Source organism: Ahaetulla prasina, chromosome 1 (genome assembly GCF_028640845.1).
Source record: "Ahaetulla prasina isolate Xishuangbanna chromosome 1, ASM2864084v1, whole genome shotgun sequence".
NCBI lineage: Eukaryota > Metazoa > Chordata > Lepidosauria > Squamata > Colubridae > Ahaetulla > Ahaetulla prasina.
Window position 1 is genome coordinate 369626533 of NC_080539.1, and position 24963 is coordinate 369651495.

The 24963-nt window shown below is 47.5% G+C and overlaps 1 protein-coding gene across 1 annotated transcript in view; it reads left to right on the plus strand.

Moving 5' to 3' along the window:
- Positions 1-12822: 12822 nt before the first annotated feature.
- Positions 12823-24963, plus strand: part of LOC131188357 (transducin-like enhancer protein 1) — a 98848-nt gene continuing 86707 nt past the window's right edge. The window contains 3 exon segments of the mRNA XM_058163583.1: positions 12823-12952; positions 19041-19148; positions 24532-24689. Of these exon segments, the coding sequence (XP_058019566.1) occupies positions 19125-19148; positions 24532-24689 (182 nt within the window). The 5' untranslated portion in view covers positions 12823-12952; positions 19041-19124.

The following is a 24963-nucleotide window of genomic DNA, read 5'->3' on the forward strand; positions in this document are numbered from 1 at the left end:
TCTCAGGGCTTTCAAGTTGAATTCTGTTATATATTTTTTTCATGCTAGAGGCCATGGTTTCATTTGGTTAGATCAGGGGTCTCCAACCTTGCTTTGGAGGGGTCTCCTTGCAACCTTGCAGGGGTCTCCAAGCTTTGCTGGCTGGGGGATTCTGGGAGTTGAAGTCCACCAGGCTTAAATTTGCCAAGGTTGGAGACCCCTGGGTTAGATTGTATTGATTTCTTGAGCATCCTTAAGATTTCTATATCACAAACCTCTGCAAATTTTTGGGTTGTGTTGGTGCAGGGAAATTTCAGAAATAAATCCAATTGGAAGGTTCTTTTAATCCTTCTTCAGGAGAACTACTAAGCCTATTCCTCAAAAATCTAGGTATCCTTGACTTACAGCAGTTCATTTAGTGACCGTTCAAAGTTACGACGACACTGAAAAAAGTGACCGTTTTTCGCACGATTCCCTGATTCACAACAACGGTGGCAAGCAAGGTCGAAAAATGGGTCGAAACTCCCTTAACAAACGTCTCACTTAGCAACCGAAATCTTGGGCTGAGTTGTGGTCGTAAGTTTGAGGACTACCTGTATTCCAAATTGGCATTGAAGGGGAATTTGCACTAAAACTTAATGGAACATTCACCTCTAGCAAGATATTCCATTCCATCCCCAATTTTTTTTCCACTAAGTTTTCAATTCCGACCCCAAATTGAGATTCCGTGTCCAATACACACACACACACACACACACACACACGGCAGGGGGCAAAAAGGAAGTTAATATTTCCATAAAAATTTTGCTTTTGCACAAAACACAGGAATTCGGATTTTCTCTCCGCTGCATCGCCATTTTCAGCTTCATAAAGATCGACGAACGCAGAAGCAAAGACAGGAGCAGAAATCCATAGCAGATTTAAACCGAGCCGTTCACCAAAAAAAAAAAACAACCCAGCCAGCTTAATCTGTGAAAGCAATCGACTTGCTATTATTATTATATTTATAAAGTATTTATTGCATTTATAGAGAATCCTGATTTTTGTTCAGGAGCTCAAGGCAGCATACATGCAGGAAGTCCCTGACTTACGACCATATTTCAGAGCAGAATTTCCATTGCTAAGCAGAGCAATTGTTAGAGCAAGACTAGAATTCCTGGTCTCCTGGTGATTGCCCCAGTCACCCAGTTGGCTTTTGTCCCTAAAGCAGGACTAGAACTCCCGGTCTCCTGGTGATTGGCCCAAAGTCTCCCAGTTGGCTTTTGTCCCCAAGGCGGGACTAGAACTCCTGGTCTCCTGGTGATTGGCCCAAAGTCTCCCAGTTGGCTTTTGTCCCTAAGGCAGGACTAGCACTCCCTGTCTCCTGGTGATTGGCCCAAAGTCTCCCAGCTGCAGGGATGGGATTCTACCGGTTCAGACCGGTTCTGTTGTGTCTCGCTCGCTCCCCCCGCCGCAGCCGGGCCCCTCTTATCTCCTGCTGGACGCTGATAGTTCGGAAGTATGTCCTGGCATGCCTCCAGGCCCCAGCCCTGGCACCATGCCCGGACAGGCCGAGCAAGACGAAGGGCCTGGCGTGCCTTCAGCCCCCAGTCCTGGCACCATGCCCAGGCAAACGGAGCAACTAAACCCCTCCCCCACAGCATGTGAGCCTGAAGAATGTGAAGCCAGTCATGAGCTCAGATTACCAACAGCTGGAGGCTGGAGAGATCCTCGCTTCCGGAGAGGCGACGTCAGCAAAAGGAAGGGAGGGGCAGGCCTGAATAAGTGCTGAGTCATGGAGCCACACCCCATGGCCTATACAAAGGACCTGCTTTCTGGCATTCTCTGAGTCAGGCAAAGTCTAATTTGGATTGCTGAAGTCACTTTCTGGTCTCCTGCCTGCCTTGAGAACTCTGATAGGACTTTGGCAGAGCTGCAGAGGCAAGCCTGATACGGACTTCCCCGACCCGGCCGGCAGCGGAGGAGTGGGACACGACAGGTTCGGGGAAACCGGTAGCTCCAACAATCAGCTGGGAGCGAACTGGTTCGCTCTGATGATCAGCTGGGCCTGTCCATCCGCCTTTGTGCTTTACTGTCCTATATCTTCTCAGCTGATTTGCCCTGCAGAATGGATTGCCGCGCCTCAGCTGTGTTACTCCCCAGCAGTAACGCGGAAGGTAAGTTTTTATAAAATTGCGCATGCGTGCGCAGCGCGCGTCAGGTGCGCGTGCGTGTGGGGAAGCGCACACAGGGAGCGCGTGATCACCGCACCGGATGTTAAACCGTCAGGATCCCACCACTGCCCAACTGGCTTTTGTCCCTCCAAGGCAGGACTAGAACTCCCAGTCTCCTGGTGATTGTCCCAAAGTCACCCAGCCGGCTTTTTGCCCCTAAGGCAGGACTAGAACTCCCAATCTACTGGTGATGGGCACAAAATCAACCAGAACTAGAACTTACAGACCCCGGTGTTCTAGCCGGGTGCCTTAAACTCCTAGACTAGACCAAACTCCTCCATTCTGAAGTAAGAGTACCTGTTCTGTCTCCGTCCTCACTTTGGAGTAACAAGATGGCCTACAGCCAGTGGATACACGGCTCCTATCAGTCCTGGCCGAGAAAACGCAGCTGCCTGCCAAAAAGTTCAAACAGATTAAGACTTCAGCTCACTTTGACACGGTTCAGCTAATTTGCTTCCCGTGGAACTGAGAGCAGTCCCAAAACTCTTTATATGTACTGTTTTCTTTGTATTTTATTCTGGCTGTGCACCGCCCTGAGTCCTTCGGGAGAAGGGCGGTATACAAATTAAAATATTATTATTATTATTATTATTATTATTATTATTATTATTATTATTATTATTATTATTATTATTATTATTATTATATATCCTGTGGGCACGAGCCCCACCCTTCCCTTTGATGACGACGCCTCTCTAATCTTCTGAAGCGCGGGTCGATCCAGGCTTGATTAGTATGATTATCAGCTGCGTCTGTAGGCTTAGCCTGAGGACGGGAGGAATCAGGGGATGTCGGCCTCATTACGTCCTCCGACTGGCCTGGTTCTGGCTCCTGGAGCTCGGCCAAAGGAATCGGTGCTCCTGAGGTAAGCCTTACCGGCCCTTCCCCCTGACTCTCAGAGTCACTTTCGGGCATGGGGCCAGATTCGGAGGCTGGAGCCACAACAGTACCCCTGCACATGGAGGCTCTAGTACCCAACTTTGAGAACGCAAGAACGGCTCTGCTGGATGCCAGCCGGAAAAAGAACCACAATCGGGCCCACACCATCCGATAAAGCATTTCTGACCGCATCTTCACGGGTTTTCTCTCTCCCTGGCCCTTAAATACTTTATAAGGTAAGGCTGAGAGTAAAAGAGGCCCTGGGAGACAATTGTCCTTGTCCTTCCCCCACCCCCTTCCCCAATCCTCCTCCTTTTAAAGGGTTACTCAAATCCCAGACCTCTAATAGTTCCAAGGTTAGCTAATTATCCTCTCCAATCCTTTAGCAGTTAAGCTCTTCCTCCACGCCCACTTGCAGAATTAATTCCCTTCTCCTCCAGCCCTTTTAAGCTGTAAATCCCCCCCCCTCGCCTCCCCTCCCTCTGCCTTGGGAAAGAGCAACGCTTCCCCCTCCCTTTTTAAACTCCACACCCGACTCCAGATCTGCTCCCCCCCACCTTCTTCCCTGGGGGTTAAATCAATTCTCGCCCCCCCTCCCATTTCTTTCTATTCCCAGCTTCAGCCCTCCAGACCTTAATCCAATTTTCTTTCCCCAGTCCTATTAAATCAATGCACGGAACAAAGGCACTAGTCCTTTTGAGGCGGCCAATCCTCCCTCCTTCTCTCTCTCTCTCTCTCTCTCTCTCACACACACACACACACACAGACCAAATAACACGGTTATTGGGAGCCTTAAAAAAACAACAACGGAAGGGCCCAACCAATTCAAATAGCTCTTGGCTGTTCAGGGGACTGCAAGCAGTCCTCGACTTACAACTGTCCATTTAGTGACTGTTCAGACTTATAACAGTTCATTTATGGTCTATAACAGTAGACCATAACCTACTACTAGATAAAGTAGAAAAATGTGGGTTAGACAGCACCACCACCAGATGGATTCGTAACTGGCTGACCAACTGCACTCAACGTGTAGTCCTCAATGGAACTGCATCTACATGGAGGGAAGTATGCAGTGTAGTACCCCAAGGCTCTGTTTTAGGCCCAGTACTCTTCAACATCTTCACCAATGACTTGGACGAGGGGATAGATGTGGAACCATCAAATTTGCAGATGACACCAAGCTGGCAGGAATAGCCAACACTCCAGAAGATAGGCTCAAGATACAGAAAGATCTTGACAGACTTGAACATTGGGTGCTATCTAACAAAACTCACTACCTGACTCTATAGTCTTTTCTCAAAACCCCAAAACCTTCAACCAAAAACTGTCTACTATTGACCTCACCCCATTCCTAAGAGGACTATAAGGGGCGTGCATAACAGCACAAAAGTGCCTACCGTTCCTGCCCTATTGTTCTCTTTATTATAGTATTATATGCATACTTTTACTTATACTTTTACTTATATATACTTTTTCTCTCATGATGGGTTATTGTTTATGTTGATGATTGTATATACTGTCGTGACAAAATTAAAAAAAATGAAATTCAATAGTGAAAAAAGTAAGGTTCTCCATTTAGGCAAAACAACAACAACAAAATGCACAGGTACCGTATATTGGTACCTTGCTCAATAGTAGTACCTGTGAGAGGGATCTTGGAGTCCTAGTGGACAACCATTTAGATATGAGCCAGCAGTGTGCAGCAGCTGCCAAAAAAGCCAACACAGTTCTGGGCTGCATAAACAGAGGGATAGAATCAAGATCACTTTATAATGCCTTGGTAAGGCCACACTTGGAATATTGCATTCAGTTTTGGTCGCCACGATGTAAAAAAGATGCTGAGACTCTAGAAAGAGTGCAGAGAAGAGCAACAAAGATGATTAGAGGACTGGAGGCTAAAACATATGAAGAACGGTTGCAGGAACTGGGAATGTCTAGTTTAATGAAAAGAAGGACTAGGGGAGACATGATAGCAGTCTTCCAATATCTCAGGGGCTGCCCCAAAGAAGAGGGAGTCGGGCTGTTCACCAAAGCACCTGAGGGTAGAACAAGAAGCAATGGGTGGAAACTGGTCAAAGAAAGAAGCAACTTAGAACTAAGGAGAAATTTCCTGACAGTCAGAACAATTAATCAGTGGAACGACTTGCCTGCAGAAGTTGTGAATGCTCCAACACTGGAAATTTTTAAGAAAATGTTGGATAGCCATTTGTCTGAAGTGGTGTAGGATTTCCTGCCTGGTCAAAGGGTTGGACTAGAAGGCCTCCAAGGTCCCTTCCAACTATGTTATTGTTATAATTTAGTGACCGTTCAAAGTTCCAAGTTACCCTAAAAACAGTGACCTGGCCGGTTCTCACACTTATTGGCCATTGTGCAGCATCCCCCCGTGGTCACGTGATCAAAATCCAGACGCTTGGCCACTGATTCGTATTTATGACGGTGGCAGCGCCACAGGGTCCCCTTTTGCTTCTTCTGACAAGCAAAGTGAAACGGGGGTGGGGGGGGTAGGAGCCAGATTTGCTTAGCGGCCAAGGGACCAACTTGACCAGCAGCAGTGATTCATTTAACAACTGTGGCCAGGAAGGTTATATAATGGGGCAAAACTCGCTTCCTGCTTAGCAACAGAAATTTTGGGCTCGATTGCGGTCCTAAGTCAAGGACTACGATACCTGTATGCTCAGAATCCCTGGCCTTACACATTGAAATAATAATATATATATAATATATATATCAATATATAATAATATATACTGATCAGTAGATAAATCAAACCTCCCCAGGATTTGCGTCCATCGCAGGGGTGAAATGCTCCCGGTTCGGACCAGATCGGATGATCCAGTAGTAATGGCGGCGGGTGGTTCGGAGAACCGGTAGCAAAAATCCCTGTCCCCCCATGCCCGCTCGCTTTCCGTTTCTTTTAAAAAATGCTTTTAAAAGGTAAAAAAAAAAGATGCTCTGACAATCACAGCTGAGCTGTACGATCCTCAGAGCCTTTTTTTTCACCTTTTAAAAGCATATTTTTACAACCTATTCTACTGAATGTTGTAAAAAATGCTTTTAAAAGGTTAAAAAAAAGGCTCCAACGATCACAGCTGAGTCGATCGTCAGAGCCTTTTTTTTTTTACTTTTAAAAGCATTTTTTTACAACCTATTCAGCTGAATAGGTTGTAAAAGAATGCTTTTAAAAGTAAAAATAAAAGATCGTGCGCCACAGCTGATCATCCCACTCCCTCACTGTTCTACTTACCCCATGCCTCTGCGTGTGCCCACGCACCTCACATTTGGTGTGTGGTGTGCACTGCGCATATGCGCAGCAAGCGAACCGATAGTAAAACCGGTTCAGATTTCACCAACCGGTCCAACAAGGTGGGCTTCTTCCACCCATCTTGATTTTCTGCATTGTGCTCATCACACCCAGCTGCCAACTGAACAGAACAACGCACGCATGATTGTGGGAGCCGGTGGCTTTCCGAATTCACCCAGGGATTGCAATCTGACTTAGGCCAACCTGGCTTATTAAACGTGCCAATTTCATTCAGTGAGATGACAGAACCGAGCGAAGTGCACTTCGTCTTTGACTTACAGCAACGCTTGAGCCCAAAACTTCTGTCGCTAAACGGGACGGTTGTTAAGTAAGTTTTGCCCCATTTTACGACCGTTCCTGCCGTTGTTAAGTCAGGGACACGATTGTTAAGCAAGTCTGGCTTCCCCATTGTTTCGCTGGCCAGAAGGTCACAAAAGGGGCCGTAATAGCTCAGGCTGTTAGAAGCCTGTTATTAGAACACAGCAACCTGCAATTACTGCAGGTTCAAGCCCGGCCCGAGGTTGACTCAGCCTTCCATCCTTTATAAGGTAGGTAAAATGAGGACCCAGATTGTTGGGGGGGGCAATAAGTTGACTTTGTAAAATATACAAATAGAATGAGACTATTGCCTTATACACTGTAAGCCGCCCTGAGTCTTCGGAGAAGGGCGGGATATAAATGTAAATAAAAAAAAAAAAAAGGCGATTTACGTAATCCCCCAAGACACGGCAACCATCATAAATGTGAGTCAGTTGCCATCTGAATTTTCATCATGTGACCACGGGGATGTTGCAACAGTCGTAAGTATGAAGAATGGTCGTAAGTCAATTTAGCGCCGTTGTAACTTTGAACGGTCACTAAATGAACTGTCGTAAGTCAAGGGCTACCTGTACACCTCAGACCAGGGGTGAAATCTACTTATCTTCCTTACCGGTTCGGAAGTGCATGTATGCGCAGAGAGTAAAAAACACACTACTTCCTGGTTAAAACCAGGAAGTAATGACACCCGGGCAGGTGGGCGGAGCCTCGCACCGCCATCGCTTCCAGTTCTCCGAACCGCCCTCCACGATCGCTACCGGATCGGCCGATCTGGTCCGAACCGGGAGCATTTCACCCCTGCCTCAGACTATATTTTGGGGAATAGGATCGGTTCTTCTGAAGAAGGGTTATTAAACGAACCTTCCAATCCGATTTAATTTCTGAAACTTCCCTGCACCAACAAAAATACACAGCGGTTTGTGATATAGAAATCTCACGGATGCTCAATAAATCAATAAAATATAACCGAAGGAAACAAAGCATCGCCTCTGGCATGGAAAAAAATATATAGATTCAATTCAACTTGAAAGCCCCGAGAACAAGGAGAAACAGACATCCCCTTTAAATTAGTTACTGCAGCTTGAGGACTAGAAACTTGGAAGTGACGCTGAACAAAAGTAAATCTTTTGGGGGAAAGGGGAACCGTGGGATCGCTGCAACTGCCGTAAGTACATGCCAGTTGCCAAGTGTCTGAATGTGGATCACGGTCGTAAGCATCAGAAATGGTCCGAAGTCACTTTTTTCAGTGACGTTTTACTTCAAATCGTCACTAAACGAACTATTGAAAGTCGGGGACTGCCGGTTATGTGAACCATGCTGAGCCACAGACATGCAAATTCAATGAACCAACAAAGCTTGCTTTTTCCACTCTTGGGATGTGAACAAACCACCATTCCAGAATTCAATAACACCCCCCTCCCCCATATAAAATGGAGCCCCCTCCAGATACAAAATTGAAAATTTTGAGGGTTCGCAAGAGGCAAATTCCCAAACTATAGGATGGGAATTGGAGGAAACCAGGGTTAGGGGGTCATTGTAAGTTCAATCACCGAATCCTCTCAGATTCAAGGAGAGGTTCTTTTGGGACTCAAATCCTGGGGGAGAGGGGTCTTTGGATACCTCCCAAACGATTTCTCCCTCAAGCTTCCCCCACAGAACCCTATTCTATCCTATCTCCTTTCTCTCCCTCAGCCTTGCCCCACAGAAGCCTCCCCTATCCTATCCCCCTTCTCTCCCTCAGCCTTGCCCCACAGAAGCCTCCCCTATCCTATCCCCCTTGTCTCCCTCAGCCTTGCCCCACAGAAGCCTCCCCTATCCTATTCCCTAAAAATGTGATTAAAATAAATAAATAAATAATAATAATAAAAATATCCTATCCCCTTTCTCTCTCTCAGCCTTGCCTCATAGAAGCCTCCCCTATCCTATCCCCCTTCTCTCCTCAGCCTTGCCCCACAGAAGCCTCCCCTATCCTATCCTTCTCTCCCTCAGCCTTGCCTCATAGAAGCCTCCTATCCTATCCTTCTCTCCTCAGCCTTGCCCCACAGAAGCCTCCCTATCCTTTCCCCTTCTCTCCCTCAGCCTTGGCCCATAGAAACATCTTCTATTCTATCTTATCCCCTTCTCTCCCTCAGCCTTGCCCCACAGAAGCCTCTTCTATCCTATCGCCTTCTCTCCCTCAGCCTTGCTCCACAGAAGCCTCCCTTATCCTATCCCCTTCTCTCCCTCAGCCTTGCCCCACAGAAGCCTCCCCTATCCTATCCCCTTCTCTCCCTCAGCCTTGCCCCACAGAAGCCTCCCCTATCCTATCCCCTTCTCTCCCTCAGCCTTGCCCCACAGAAGCCTCCCCTATCCTATCCCCTTCTCTCCTTCAGCCTTGCCCCACAGAAGCCTCTTATATCCTATCCTCTCCCTCAGGCTTGCCCCACAGAAGCCTCCCCTATCCTATCCCCTTCTCTCCCTCAGCCTTGCCCCACAGAATCCTCCCCTATCTTCTCCCCTTCTCTCCCTCAGGCTGACCCCACAGAAGCCTCCCCTATCCTATCCCCTTCTCTCCCTCAGGCTTGCCCCACAGAAGCCTATCCTATCCTATCCCTTCTCTCCCTCAGCCTTGCCCCACAGAACCCTCCCCTAACCTGTCCCCTTTCTCTCCCTCAGCCTTGCCTCATAGAAGCCTCCCCTATCCTATTCCCTTCTCTCCCTCAGCCTTGCCCCACAGAAGCCTCCCCTATCCTATTCCCTTCTCTCCCTCAGCCTTGCCCCACAAAAGCCTCCTCTATGCTATTCCCTTCTCTCCCTCAGCCTTGCCCCACAGAAGCCTATCCTATCCTTCTCTCCTCAGCCTTGCCCCACAGAACCTTCCCTATCCTATCCTTCTCTCCCTCAGCCTTGCCCCACAGAACCCTAACCTATCTTATCCCCTTCTCTCCCTCAGCCTTGCCCCACAGAACCCTAACCTATCCTATCCCTTTCTCTCCCTCAGCCTTGCCCCACAGAACCCTCCCCTATCCTATCCCCTTCTCTCCCTCAGCCTTGCCCAACAGAAGCCTATCCTATCCTATCCCTTCTCTCCCTCAGCCTTGCCCCACAGAACCGCCCCTAACCGCCCTGAGTCCCTCGGGAGATAGGGCGGTATAAAAATGTGATTAAAATAAATAAATAAATAATAATAATAAAAATATCCTATCCCCTTTCTCTCTCTCAGCCTTGCCTCATAGAAGCCTATCCTATCCTATCCCTTCTCTCCCTCAGCCTTGCCCCACAGAAGCCTCCCCTATCCTATCCCCTTCTCTAGCTCACTCTTGCCTCATAGAAGCCTCCCCTATCCTTGCCTCATAGAAGCCTATCCTATGCTTGCTTCTGTGAAAGTAAAACTGAAACTCCTCTCCTCTGCTTGCATTTTGCCTTTGGAACAGATTTCTTTTCAGCTGGAGAGGGGGAGTAGAACTCCTTAGCATCAGACTGTGTTAATAATAATATAAGAAACACTAATGGCGCTGGTGGTCATTTTGAAAAATCTTTTCTTAGTGAGCACTTAGAAGCCAAGAGGAAGATACATGGGAAATTTCAAGTTCGTAGGCATTACGGTTCTGGAGATTTTGTGATGGTGCGTACCGTTTGGTTTCCCGCTCATTCATTAGGCTCTATTGCCGTTTTTCTCATCCTGGACCCCTTTTAAGCCATGTGTACTTCAACTCCGCTTGCGGGCTGGAGAATTCTGGGAGTTGAAATCCACATGACTTAAAGGGAGTCCAGAATGAGAAACCCTGCTTGAATAAATTTAATTTTTACCCCCTTTTTTATCCATAATTCCTTCTCATCCTCTGGACAGCTAAGAGTTAATCCTTCCTCTGGGAGATCTTGGAAGGGTTAACCTGGTTGATCTCCTTCGCACTCCCTGGCCTTGGAGGATTTACTTACCACCCATTCCCCCCCTCTCTATTTTTTTTTTAAGGGCCGGATTTTCCTCGGCCTTTTAACCCCGTTTTCCCCCCCCCTTGTTTTTCCACCCCCCCCAATTCTTGATCAGACTGAATCCACCGAGCCCAGGCCTTTTGAAAACCACTGTCCCAAGACCCCTTCCTTTTCACTCCTTTTCCTTCTTCTTTCCTTTCTTTTTAAGGGTTTAAAAAAACAAAAAAACCCACCTTCCTTCCCTAAGTCCAGACTTTGCAGAGTTCAACTCGCTCCCCACTCCCCACCATTTGTCATCCAGAAGCTTTCTGGATCTGGAAGGGTTAACTCGTTCGGAGTTGGCTTGACCTGTGTCAAGTGAAGCACCCCCCTCTTTTTCAGAAAAATCTCTCTTCCTCCTCCCTTTCCTCTCTGTCCCCCTTTTTCCCCTCTGTCCCTCTTTCACTTTCCCCCTGTCCCCCCTTTTTCTCTCTGTCCCCCCTTCCCCTCTGTCTCTTCCTCCCTTTTCCCCTCTGCTCCCTTCCCCTGCCCCCTTTTCCCCCTCTGCCCCCTTTTCCCTTTTCCCCTCTGCCCCCTTTTCCCTCTGCCCCCCTGTTCCCGTCCCCTTTTCCCTCTGCCCCCTTTTCCCTCTGCCCCCTGTTCCTGTCCCCTTTTCCCTCTGCCCCCCTTTCCTGTCCCCTTCCCTCTGCCCCCTGTTCCTGTCCCCTTTTCCCTGCTGCCCCCTTTCTGCCTCTCTGCTCCCCTTTCCCTCTATCCCTCCTTGTCCTTCTGCCCCTTCTCCTCTGCCCCCTTTTCCCTCTGCCCCCTGTTCCTGTCCCCTTTTCCCTCTGCCCCTTCCCTTTGCCCCCAACCCCTCAACGCCCCCCTTTTCCCTGCCCTCTTTCACCCTCTGCCCCCCTTCCCCCCGTCTCCTTCTGTCCCTCTTTCTTCTTGTCCCCCTTTCCTTCCCTCCTGATCTTAAAGGGTTAAAACAAACCTTCTCTCTCTCCCCTTCTTTCTCCCCTGCCCCCCTCCCTCCCTCCCCGCCACCTCGCAGCTTTTCCTCCTTAACCCCTTTCTCCTCTCCTCTCCCCCCGCTTTTCAAGGGTTAAACCAATTTTCATCCCTGCCAGCACTTCAAGAGTTAAACCCCCCTCCAAAAAAAAAAAAAGAAAAGGAAAGGAAAAAAAATAGAAACGGGGGAGGGCGAGCGGAGAGCGAGCAAGCGCTTCCCTTTTCTCTCTGCCCCCTTTTCCCTCTGCCCCCTTTTCCCTCTGCCCCTTCCCTTTGCCCCCAACCCCTCAACGCCCCCCTTTTCCCTGCCCTCTTTCACCCTCTGCCCCTTCCCCCCGTCTCCTTCTGTCCCTCTTTCTTCTTGTCCCCCTTTCCTTCCCTCCTGATCTTAAAGGGTTAAAACAAACCTTCTCTCTCTCCCCTTCTTTCTCCCCTGCCCCCTTTCCCTCCCTCCCCGCCACCTCGCAGCTTTTCCCTCCTTAACCCCTTTCTCCTCTCCTCTCCCCCCGCTTTTCAAGGGTTAAACCAATTTTCATCCCTGCCAGCACTTCAAGGGTTAAACCCCCCTCCAAAAAAAAAAAAAAAAAAAAAGGAAAGGAAAGGAAAAAAAATAGAAACAGGGGGGGGAGGGCGAGCGGGGGAGCGGGCAAGCGCTTCCTTTTCTCCCCCGCTCCTTCCCCCCCTCCCTCCCTCCTCCCCTCTCGGGCTACCTCGCGTTCTATCCAGATTGACACATTTGCTACGGGAAGCCGCGCCGGACCAATCAGGCGCGTCCTGGGGGTTTTGTGGCTTTTTTTTTTTTTTTTCCTTCTCTCCCCTCTTCTTTCCGCCCCCCCCCCCCCCGCCACCACCGCCTCCACCCCACGTGGGCCGCGAGCGCCTTATTTATTTCTTCCCTTCCCTTTCTTCTCCTCCTCCCTCCTCCTCCCCCCGCCCTCTCCGTCTCGCTCTCTCTCGCTCTCTTTTTTTCTCTCTCTCTCTCTCTCTCTCTCCCTTTCCCGGCCCTCTGATTGGCTGCGGCGCGTTCGACTGTGGCGAAAGAGAAAGCGGCAGACCCCACGTGGAGCTGGCGGGCGTTCCATTGATCGCTTCTCCCCCGCAAAGCTGCCGCGCGAGGGGGGGGGGAGGGAAAGAAGGAGGAGGAGGAGGAGGAGGAGGGAAAAAAAAAAGAGAGAGAGAAAAAGCGAGGAAAGGAAGAAGGGGCGTTGAGAAGAGGGGGGGTCTCTCTCTCTTTCTTTCTCTCTCTTTTCTTTCTTCCCTCTTGCAAAACACCCGAGTCAGGGGGCAGCCCTGACCCGGAGCCACCCCGCCCACGCAAAAAGGAAGAGGCGCGGGGCGATCCTGCGGGGCGATCCGGGTGAGTGTGCGGTGAGATCTCCCCTCCTGTCCTCCTCCGGGTCCGTCTCCCTCCCACCCACCCCCCAAAAAAAGGGGGCTGGGGTGGGTGCCGCGCTTTGGAACGGAGGCGGTGGGATTTTTTAAATATTTTTATTTTTAAAAGGCGAGGAAGGGAGGGAAGCGGGTAGGATCTCTCTTTTCCTGGCTGGCGGGATCGACTCTCTTCTTATCTATCCTACCTACCTGCCTGCTGCTGGGGCTTGCTTTTGCTTTGGGGGTCGGGACTATTGTTAGGCTGGGAGAAATCATTTTTTTTTTGGGGGGGCGATTTTGTACCCTGGACTTGGTGGTGTGTATTTTTTTTAAAGGGTAAAAGTGGGGGGTGAGGTCTTTTTAAATCGGAGAAGCGGGAGTCCCTTCTTCGTGGGAAAAAAAAAAGGGGAGCTTGTGAATTGGGGCGATTGTTAATTGGGGTGCTTGGGTGTGTGTGTGTTGGGGGATGCTGTTCCTCCCTGGGATTTCTTTCTTTTAATACAAAAGAGGCATCTGGGGTTAAGATCCCCCCCTTTCCTTCCTCCCCCCCCCCTTGTTTTTATCTCGTGCAGCTCCCCTTCCTCGCCAAATACCCAGGAATTAAACTGTGATTAATGTTACTTTGCTCCTTGCTATATATTTTCCCCCCCCTCTGCCCTCATCATCTCCAGTTAAGCTCCGTGTTTCCCTGGGAGGCAGAGTTGGGCTTGCCAGCTCAAGGGGCAGCATCTCTTTTTAAGTCCTTTGAAATCTCGCCCAGCGCCTATATTTTTATTTTTTATTTTTATGTTTTTTCCCCCCTCGTGGCACGAGGGATAGATAGACCACCCTGAACATATGCGGAGTGCCGGTCCTAGCTTGCCACCCATAGGGACTGGATGGGGTTGGTGGGTGAGTGTTGGGGCCAGGCAGGTTTTTAAAACCCTTTATTCAAGATCCTTAGCGAGAGAAGGGAGTTTGCAAGAACTTTGGAGGAAAACCGGCATTGCATTGTTAATCTACACGCCAAAGACCCCAGCTGGGTAACATCACATCTTAACAGGGGTCCACACACTTTTCTGAAACCAGGACTAACATCGGCGGCCCACAATTGTGGTTAGATTGGAGGCTGGGGGTGCCTTCACCCACAATATGCAGGTAGTTCTGGACGTATGGCCATAATTGAGCCCCAGATTTCTGTTGCTGAGTGAAACGTCGGTCAAGTGAATTCCACTTTTCTCGCCACCGTTCGTTAAAAGTGGATCGCTGCAGTTGTTAAGTTGGTAATTGTGGTTGTTAAGTGAATCCCGTTGACTTTGCTTGTCAGAAGGTCGCAAAAAGGGGATCACAGGGGATCGCAACCGTCATAAATATGAGTCAGTCAGTTGCCAAGCATCCGGATTTTGGAGGCGTGTGACCGTGGGGATGTTGCAATGGTCGCAAGTGTGAAAAACGGTCATAAATCGCTTTTTTCCAATGCCGTTGTAACTTTCAGCGGTCGCTAAATGAACTGTTGTAAGTCGAGGATTGCCTGTACGTTTAACCTGCTTAGAGAAATGGACTTTAAATCGGTCTGCGTGTTTAACGAATGCATTGGTTTATTTAGGCGGGGTTTGTCCAGCATCCAAGAGAAGATTTAACCATCATTAAAGATGGCCTGCGGTCTCAATACAGTCCACTTTGCTTTCAGATGCTTTATGAGTTGTGCAAACGCTTCTGTTTCAGTCATTGATGTGTTTTCTCTAAATTGGGAGAAGTAAGAGGCAAATGCAGCTGGGAAGTTTCCATTAGTTGGAATTTTTGGCCTGGGAGATGGAGACTCCAGGTGCAGAAGCAGTCTATCTCTCACCCTTTCACTTCTTTTCCCCAATCTGTCAATGCGCCTCCTTATTAGACTCGAATTTCTAAGCTGGAGGCAAGATTATTGCCAGTGCTATTATTATTATTATTTTTGTTATTTGTTTTAAAACCACATCTGTTTTTTCCCAATTCCTATTTGGGATTCCAGCTTTTTTATTTCAAAATTCATCGAAATCTTGAGTTTTTCCATGCATTACGGCTAGTTCTCGACTCACAACAGTTCGTTTAGTTGCAAAGGCCCTGAAAAAAGTGACTTATGACCGGTTTTCACACTTTACGACCGTGATCACGTGATCAAAATTCAGGCGCTTGGCTCATATTTGTGACGGTTGCGGTGTCTCGGGATCACCTGATCCCCATGCGCGACCTTCCGACAAACGAAGTCGGAATCCGGGGAAACCGGATTCACTGAACAACCGTGTGGCTAACTTAACAACGGCCGTGATTCGCTTAACGAAGGCGGCAAGAAAAGGCGTAAAAATGGAGCCAAACTTGGCTTAAATGTCTCGCTCATCGACAGGAACTTTGGCGTGGAGGACTGCCTGTCTATTTTATCTACAGGTGACGTCTCGCTTTCTGACTGCATCGATGTTCCAATTTTGATGGTGGTCGTATGTCGAGGACTGCCTGTAACTTCACGGCAGTTAATAAATCGGGGAAAATAATTGAGTTTAAAACTGATTTATTGTGGGGTGTTGTTGTTTTTGTTGTTGTTGTTATCTGGGTTTTTTTGTTTTTAAGGAAACCCCTGCTGGCAGTCCTTCAACACACACACACACACACACACACACACACACACACACACACACACACACAGCCCTCCCTTCCTTCCCCTGGGGCCGATTAGATGCGCCAGGAAGGTCAGTTTCCAGTTTTGCACATCCTTCCTGATAAAAGCTGGCTGGGATACAAGGAATTGGGGAAGGGGTTGCAGTCAGGAAAGGCTGCAGCTGGGAGATTTTTATATCCTTACCTGCGAAGCAGGCAATAACTTGGGGGAGGGGGGACACGTTAAAATTAATCGAGAGGCGCATGTAAGAACAGCTGGAAAGAAGGAATGGTGCGTGATGCGAAAAAATAAAAATAAAAGAAAGGGAACCACGTGTGGTCGGTGGCTTTGGTGGGAGGTCTTTTTCTACCTGACCCTGGAGGAATAAAAGGGGAGGGGTGGGGGCTGAGTTGTGGCTCCTTCCCCAGTCGCACATGTGTTAAAAAGGAAATTTATGCTTCCTGAAGTCTGCAGGCCTTGGGAATTGGGAGCAGGAGTGGGGGGGGGAGGGGGAAACGCCCTTGACATGCCCAGAGGCGGCCTTGTTCACCCTGTAATTTCCTTCTGAGCAGACAGCAAATATCCTTCCTGTCTATGAAGGGCTTCCTTCTAGGACTTTGCAGCATCTCTCAAATCTGTTTTATCGGTTTGGGTGAAAATCTCTAGTCCAGCGGTCTTTGGAGGTAGTCCTCGGCTTACGACCCCAATTGGGACCAGAATTTCTGTTGCCAAGCAGGGCGGTTGTTAAATGAGCCACGCTAGATTTTACAACCTCAAAATATATATATATATATTTTTGCCTCGGTGGTTAAGCAAATCGGTGCAGTTGTTAAGCGAATCGGGCGGTTGTTAAGTGAACCCGGCTTTCCCCCTCCCCCCCCCATTGACTTTGCTTGTCAGAAGTCGGCTGGGAAGGTCATAAATGGCGATCACATTGACCTCAGGGCACTGCAAGCAAGCGTCATAAATGCAGGCCGGTTGCCAAACAATCAAACTTTTAACTACAGGCTTAAGAAATTTAAAAAAAATAATTTTGGAATAAATAGCAAAAGGATGATTAAAAACAAAACAAAGATCCAAATGTTGATCACGCCATTGGGGGGGTGGGAACGCTGCAGCGGTCGTAAGTGTCAGGACTGGCCAATAAATCATTTTATTCAGCCCCGTTCAGTCACTAAATGGATGGTTGTAAGTCGAGGACTACCTGCAATTGCTACAGGCCTCAGTGGTCACAATTTAGGTTACTGAAGGAGGGGGCTTGTAATATTTTGGGGCCTGTGGATCTCATTTCTTTTGGTTGTTTTATTGCTTTTAAAAAATAGAGCATGTTTTAGTGATTTAAACCAGGGGTCTCCAACCTTGGTCCCTTGAAGACTTGTGGACTTCAACTCCCAGAGTCCCTCAGCCAGCAAAGCTGGCTGAGGAACTCTGGGAGTTGAAGTCCATAAGTCTTCAAGGGACCAAGGTTGGAGACCCCTGATTTAAACTATATTCCCCACCACCACCATGGGTTCCTTATTGCTATCCTAAATTAAGCCACGATTGCAAAGAGGATGCAAAGGATAAACCAGAGTCAAATGGAATTTGGTTAGAAGTGTAGAAGGGTTTTCTACAAGGGGCAGTGACCGCTATTTTGGAAAGGCGAAGAGAAATGCGTGGCGGGCTTTCTGCGATGCTAGTCCTCATGAATCTCTGTTATCCTCACAAACAAAAGGATGACTCTGATCACCACTTGTGGGTTTCTTTTATTTCTTCTTCATTTGCTCGCAGCCACTCTTGCTTCGAGCCAACTATGTGGTGTAAAATAAATTAGGTGTAAAATAAATAGATGCCGATAGGCAAACTCTGTTCACTCTAGTAACGGCGCATTTTTTGACTGCTGGAATAACGTTCATGGCTCGTTTTGAAAAGCCGGTCTGCCATTTCTAGATTGCTAAGGCGGTTTGTACTTTAAAATGTGCTAAAATTCAGTGTTTCACAACCTAAGATTTAAGACGTGTGGATTTCCGACTGGCAGAACTGCCTCAGCCAGCATGATGGCTGGGGAAATTCTGGGAGTTGTAGTTCACCCATCTTAACGTGGCTGAGATGTTCATCATTTATGACTTGGGACCAAGATAAGAATAGAATAGAATAGAATTTTATTGGCCAAGTGTGATTGGACACACAAGGAATTTGTCTTGGTGCATGTGCTCTCAGTGTACATAAAAGAAAAGATACCTTCATCAAGGTACAACACTTACAACACAAATGATGGTCAATATATCAATATAAATCATAAGGATTACCAGCAACAAGGTTACAGTCATAAGTGGAAAGAGATTGGTGATGGGAACGATGAGAAGATTAATAGTAGTGCAGATCTAGCGAATAGTTTAACAGTGTTGAGGGAATTATTTGTTTAGCAGAGTGATGGCCTTCGGGAAAAAACTGTTCTTGTGTCTAATTGTTCTGGTGTGCAGTGCTCTATAGCGTCGTTTTGAGGGTAGGAATTGAAACAGTTTATTTATTTATTTATTTGATCATATTTATATACCGCCCTATCTCCCGAAGGACTCAGGGCGGTTTACAGGCACTTAAAAAACACATAAATACAATATAAAAACAATTAAAAAACTTATTCTAAAAGCCCAATAATTAAAAATATAAGAATAAAACCCAATTTAAAACCCATAAATTTAAAATCTAACTCAATCCTGAGTTAGATTTAAAATCTAACTCAATCCTGAGTTAGATTTAAAATCTAACTCAATGTCCAGGATGTGAGGGATCTGTAAATATTTTCACGGCCCTCTTCTTGATTTGTGCAGTATACAGGTCCTCAATGGAAGGCAGGTTGGTAGCAATTATTTTTTCTGCAGGTCTAATTATCCTCGAGGGGATACGGTGGCTCAGGGGCTAGGACATTGAGGTTGTCGATCGAAAGGTCGGCAGGTCAGCGGTTCGAATCCCTAGTGCTGCCATGTAACAGGGTGAGCTCCCGTTACTTGTCCCAGCTTCTGCCAACCTAGCAGTTTCAAAAGCACGTAAAAATGCAAGTAGAAAAAAAGGGACCATCTTTGGTGGGAAGGTAACAGCGTTCTGTGCACCTTGGAGCATATGCACCAAGACAAATACCTTGTGTGTCCAATCACACTTGGCCAATAAAATTCTATTCTATTCTATTCTATTCTTTGGCATTGAGTCATGCCGGCCACATGACCAGGGAGATGTCTTCGGACAGCGCTGGCTCTTTGGCTTTGAAACGGAGATGAGCACCGCCCCCCTAGAGTCGGCAACGACTAGCATGTATGTGCGAGGGGAATCTTTACCTTTAATTATCCTCTGAAGTCTGTGTCTGTTTGGTTGGGTTGCAGAACCGAACCAGACAGTTCTAGAGGTGCAAATGACAGACTCAACAATTCCTCTGTATTGTAAGGTAGCCAATGCTTCTCATTTAACCCTGTAACCGTCTTCTTCTCCCTAGGTCACCCCCCAGAAAGTGGGTTCCCCAAACCGGCGAGGTAGTGACTTTACCCTAAAATCACAAACTTATGGTTGATTTACAAGGATGTTCTCTCAAAATCGGCCCCCGGTGAGTTATCTCTGATTTTGTTTAGTTTTTTCAAATTTCCCTTCCACCTCCAATCTATATGTTTCCAACTCTATCGAAAAAAATTAAACATATACTTTCCTTTGAGTTGATTGAACTCTTATCCAAATGTCAGTATTTCAATGATGGGTGTGTTTCAGACTGTTCAGATCGTTGTTGTTTTTTAAAAAAATGTTTGTTTAATATCTGTCCCTCCTTTATTACTTTTTGTAAAAATAATAATAATAATAATAATAATAATAATAATAATAATAATAATAATAATAATAATAATAATAATAATAATAATATTATTATTATTATTATTATTATTATTATTATTATTATTATTATTATTATTATTATTATTATTATTATTATTATTATTTAATTTTTATACCGCCCTTTTCCTGAAGGACTCAGGGCGGTGAACAGGCAAATAAAATAATACAATATATTACAATAAAACACATTTTAAAAAACTTGTTCAAAATAGCCTAAATTTAAAATACCATACAAAATATAAAAAATAAACCCCAATAAAATCCATATTTAAAAACCCTATTTAATTTAAAATAAATAACACCAGCCAGCGAACATCCCTAATACTCTTTCCTCCTCCTGTTTTCCTCGGAACAATAATGGGTGGGTCAGGCTGAGACAGAGGGACTGGCCCAAAGTCACCCAGCCGGCTTTCAGGGCTAAGATGGGACTAGAACTCACTGTCTCCTAGTGATTGGCCTAAAGTCACCCAGCCGGCTTTCAGGACTAAGGTGGGACTAGAACTCTCCGTTTCCTGGTGATTGGCCTAAAGTCACCCAGCCGGCTTTCAGGGCTAAGGTGACACTAGAACTCACCGTCTCCTGGAGATTGGCCTAAAGTCATCCAGCTGGCTTTCAGGGCTAAGGTGAGACTAGAACTCACCGTTTCCTGGTGATTGGCCTAAAGTCACCCAGCCGGCTTTCAGGGCTAAGGTGGGACTAGAACTCACCATCTCCTGGAGATTGGCCTAAAGTCATCCAGCTGGCTTTCAGGGCTAAGGTGGGACTAGAACTCACCATCTCCTGGTGATTGGCCTAAAGTCACCCGGCTGGCTTTCAGGGCTAAGGTGGGACTAGAACTCACCGTCTCCTAGTGATTGGCTTAATGTCACCCAGCCCTCTTCCAGGGCTAAGATGGAACTAGAACTCACTGTCTCCTAGTGATTGGGCCAAAGTCAATCAGCCAGCTTTCAGAGCTAAGATGGGACTAGAACTCACTGTCTCCTAGTGATTGGCCTAAAGTCACCCAGCCGGCTTTCAGGACTAAGGTGGGACTAGAACTCTCCGTTTCCTGGTGATTGGCCTAAAGTCACCCAGCCGGCTTTCAGGACTAAGGTGGGACTAGAACTCTCCGTTTCCTGGTGATTGGCCTAAAGTCACCCAGCCGGCTTTCAGGGCTAAGGTGAGACTAGAACTCACCGTCTCCTGGAGATTGGCCTAAAGTCATCCAGCCGGCTTTCAGGGCTAAGGTGGGACTAGAACTCACCATCTCCTGGTGATTGGCCTAAAGTCAGCCAGCCGGCTTTCAGGACTAAGGTGGGACTAGAACTCTCCATTTCCTGGTGATTGGCCTAAAGTCACCCAGCCGGCTTTCAGGGCTAAGGTGAGACTAGAACTCACCGTCTCCTGGAGATTGGCCTAAAGTCATCCAGCTGGCTTTCAGGGCTAAGGTGGGACTAGAACTCACCATCTCCTGGTGATTGGCCTAAAGTCATCCAGCTGGCTTTCAGGGCTAAGGTGGGACTAGAACTCACCATCTCCTGGTGATTGGCCTAAAGTCATCCAGCTGGCTTTCAGGGCTAAGGTGGGACTAGAACTCACCGTCTCCTGGTGATTGGCCCAAAATCATCCCACTGATTTTTGATGGATAAGGCTGTGTTTTAAATTGGGGGAGGGTGGGATGGAAAGAGACCAAAATTTATTTATTTATTTAGACAGGAAAAATAAGCCTTTCATGAAGACTTCTCCATCTGAAATACAGGTGGTCCTCGATTTAAAACTGTTCATTTAGTGACCATTCAATATTAAAACGGCCCTGAACAAAGTGACTCATGACCATTTTTCACACTTATGACTATTGCAGCATCCTCATGGTCACATGATCAGAATTCAGGCGCTTGTCCACTGACTCATACTTACGACGGTTGCAGTGTACCGGCGGTCACGTGATCCCCTTTTGCGACCATCTGACGAGCAAAGTCAATGGGGGAGCCAGATTGACTTCACACCTGTGTGACTAATTTAACAACTGCAGTGATTTGCTTTAACTGTGGTGAGAAAGGTCACAAAATGGGGCGCTGAACAACTGTTTCACTTAGCGACATGAACGTTGGGCTCAATTGCAGTTGTAAATCGAGGACTATATGTAGTTTGATTTGATTGAGGATTGATTGATTGATTACGCGCATTGAGTTAGGGTTGACTGAGTGACCACACAGACAGATAAACTCCATGAAGATCTGTCCCCAAATGTGGTCCTTCCGATCTTCCAGTCGTGCCCAAGTTGCAGCTGTAAATCAAGCCCTTTTCCCTTGATTCTGGCCCTTGTCTTCTCTTTCCTTCCCTCTTTCCCAGGATCAAAGCCTTCTCCAGGGAGTTGAGCTTTTGCATCGATTGACCAATTAATTATGTACCAATAAATCATTGTCGGCTCTTAGTGACCACATAGATGGATTTTGTACATACACTTAGACTTATATATCGCTTCACAGTGCTTTGCATCCCTCTCTAAGCAGTTTACAGAGTCAGCCTCTTGCCCTTTCAACAGTCTGGGTCCTCATTTTACCTCAGGAGGATGGAAGGCTGAGTCAACCTTGAGTCAGTCAGGATCGAACTGCTGGCAGTGAGCAGAGTCAGCCTGCAACACTGCATTGTAACAACTGTGCCACTACAACTTCCTTCCTTCCTTCCTTCCTTCCCAATACGACTTAGACTTATATACCGCTTGACAGTGCTTTGCAGCCCTCTCTAAGCGGTTTACAGAGTCAGCCTTTTCCCCTCAACAATCTGGGTCCTCGTTTTACCGATCTCTGAAGGATGGAAGGCTGAGTCAACCATGAGTCAGTCAGGATCGAACTGCTGGCAGTGAGCAGAGTCAGCCTGCGACACTGCATTGTAACAACTGTGCCACTACAACTTCCTTCCTTCCTTCCTTCCTTCCTTCCTTCCCAATAGACTTATATACCGCTTGACAGTGCTTTGCAGTCCTCTCTAAGCGGTTTACAGAGTCAGCCTTTTGCCCTCAACAATCTGGGTCCTCGTTTTACCGATCTCTGAAGGATGGAAGGCTGAGTCAATCTTGAGTCAGTCAGGATCGAACTGCTGGCAGTGAGCAGAGTCAGCCTGCAACACTGCATTGTAACAACTGTGCCACTACAACTTCCTTCCTTCCTTCCCAATACGACGTAGACTTATATACCGCTTGACAGTGCTTTGCAGCCTTCTCTAAGCGGTTTACAGAGTCAGCCTCTTGCCCTTTCAACAATCTGGGTCCTCGTTTTACCGACCACGGAAGGATGGAAGGCTGATTTCAACCTTGAATTTGAACAAATATTTCACTTAGCAACAAAAAAAAATTGGGCTCAACTGCGGTCGTATGTATTATATACCTTGTCGAATAAACATGTCTAGCGAGCAAACTCCAATGCTTGGAAAAAAAATTTCTGGGACTTGTTATAAAACGCCGAAGTGGCAAATGTTTAACTGGCTGGGATTGAACTCATGACTTAAAGCCAGACAGAGTTCGTTTGATGGCGCTTGGTTTGCGGGAAGTCACCTCTTGAGTTGATTGGAACTTCAAAATTAAAAATACCTTTTGCATCGTTTTGAATGCTGCAAATTGGCCTAAGACACCTGGAGCAGAAGCAGTAATTTGTGCACAAACGGGTGAGGATGAGGGATGTGCCTTGAAAGCGAATTTTCTGGCGTGGGTTGGTTAAAGCATTTCTAGATTTATAAAAGTTTTTCTCCTGTCCCCCTTCCCACCTCATAGAGAAGACGCAGAGACGCGTGTCCCACAGTCCTTTATATTTACAACAGACCTGACTTTCTGTAGTGGATGACAGACTTGGCAGCGACATTGCAAAGGCCTGCCAAGTTCCGAGTTCCTTATCTCTTACGGAGACAGAAGCCCACGTGTCCAAACTCCGTTGCCAAGAGCTCACAGAAAAATCCTTTGCACAGTCCAGGCCTTTTAACTCCCGAACGACCGATCTGCAGTTCACACTTGGTAGCTTTTTGTCCGTCACAAGGGCCAGATGGCAACTCCACCCGCTTTTATCCCCTGTGGGGTGTGGCTCAGTGACTCAGCAATCTTTGGGCCTGCTGCACCTCTTCCTTTGCTGCACATGCGTATCTTTTTGTCGCTGCCTCGGGTCAGTCCAGGACTGATCTTCAGCAGCTGGCACCTGAGGCGTTTCCAGGGAGGAGGAGGGTCCGGGAGAAGGAGGCCTTGTCAGCTCCTCCTCCTGGCCTGCAGCCGGAACCTGGGGCGGTGCCAGAGCGGAGGGTCCTGGAGAGGGAGGCCTTGTCGGCTCCTCCCCATCACTCTCAGAGTCATCCTCCTCCATGAGGACAGCCTCAGGGGCCAGAGTCACAACAGTTTTCCTCTAAGCAGTTCTTTCATCCGGGGGCGGGGGTTGTCGAACCAAGGCAACTTTTAAGTCTTGTGGACTTCCAACTCCCAGAATTCTCCCATCATTTTTATGTGAATCCAGGTCATTAAATGAACCCATTGTTCGCAACAGGACGCTCTGCAGAAGAATTGCATAGGTTGCTCATTTACCAATCGCTGTATGACCAGAGGTGCTATTCAGCAGATTCTTGTAGAACAGGGAGTAAAAATTTTGAGTAGTTCGGAGAACCGGCAAATACCACCTCCGGCCGGCCCCAGAGTAGGGTGGGAATGGAGATTTTGCAATATCCTTCCCCCAGGAGTGGGGAGGGAATGGGGATTTTGCAGCATCCTTCCCTTGGACTTTTAAGACTTGTGGGACTTCAGAATAGGGTGGGAATGGAGATTTTGCAGTATCCTTTCCCCAGGAGTGGGGAGGGAATGGGGATTTTGCAGTATCCTTCCCCTGCCAAGCCCACCAAGCCACACCCACAGAACCGCTAGTAAAAAAAAACCTTGAATTCCACCACTGTGTACCACCCGACAAATTGATGACCTTTTATTGCAGTGGTCGTTAAGCGAACCGCCATTGGGAAAGAGGGAGGGGGGCAAGGGGGGGAGGCAGGCCTCTTTCCAAAGGGGACAGCAGAATGGGAGGGGAACGAGGGCCGGCACATGATGCTTGCTGTGCCATGGGTCATTTTGCCACTGTCTCTCTCCGTCTCCCTCCCAGGCTCACCTACAGACACCACCTATGGCCACCACAGCTGTTGCTGCTGCGGCTGCCGCCAGCGTCGTATCAACCACCCCCCAGTCTTTGAAACTGACTTACCCCGAGATTTTGGACCGGATCAAAGAAGAATTCCAGTTTTTGCAGAACCAGTACCACAGGTACAAAGGACGTTCCGTTTCTCAGGGGACATTGAGCTGGGTGGGCTGGGTGGCTTCTTCCTTTGATCCCGGTGAGCGTGTGTGTGTGTTTGTGTGTGTGTGTGTGTGTGTACGTGTATTGTGCCTTGTCCTCCCTCCTCTCCTCAGCTGGGCCCCTCCCATCTACACCCGGGCTTGTTATCAGACTCAGAGTCTGATAATGAAGATGAACGACCTGTTATGCCCCATGCCCGGACAAGATGTCGGGAATGAACAAACAAACCTCACTCCTACA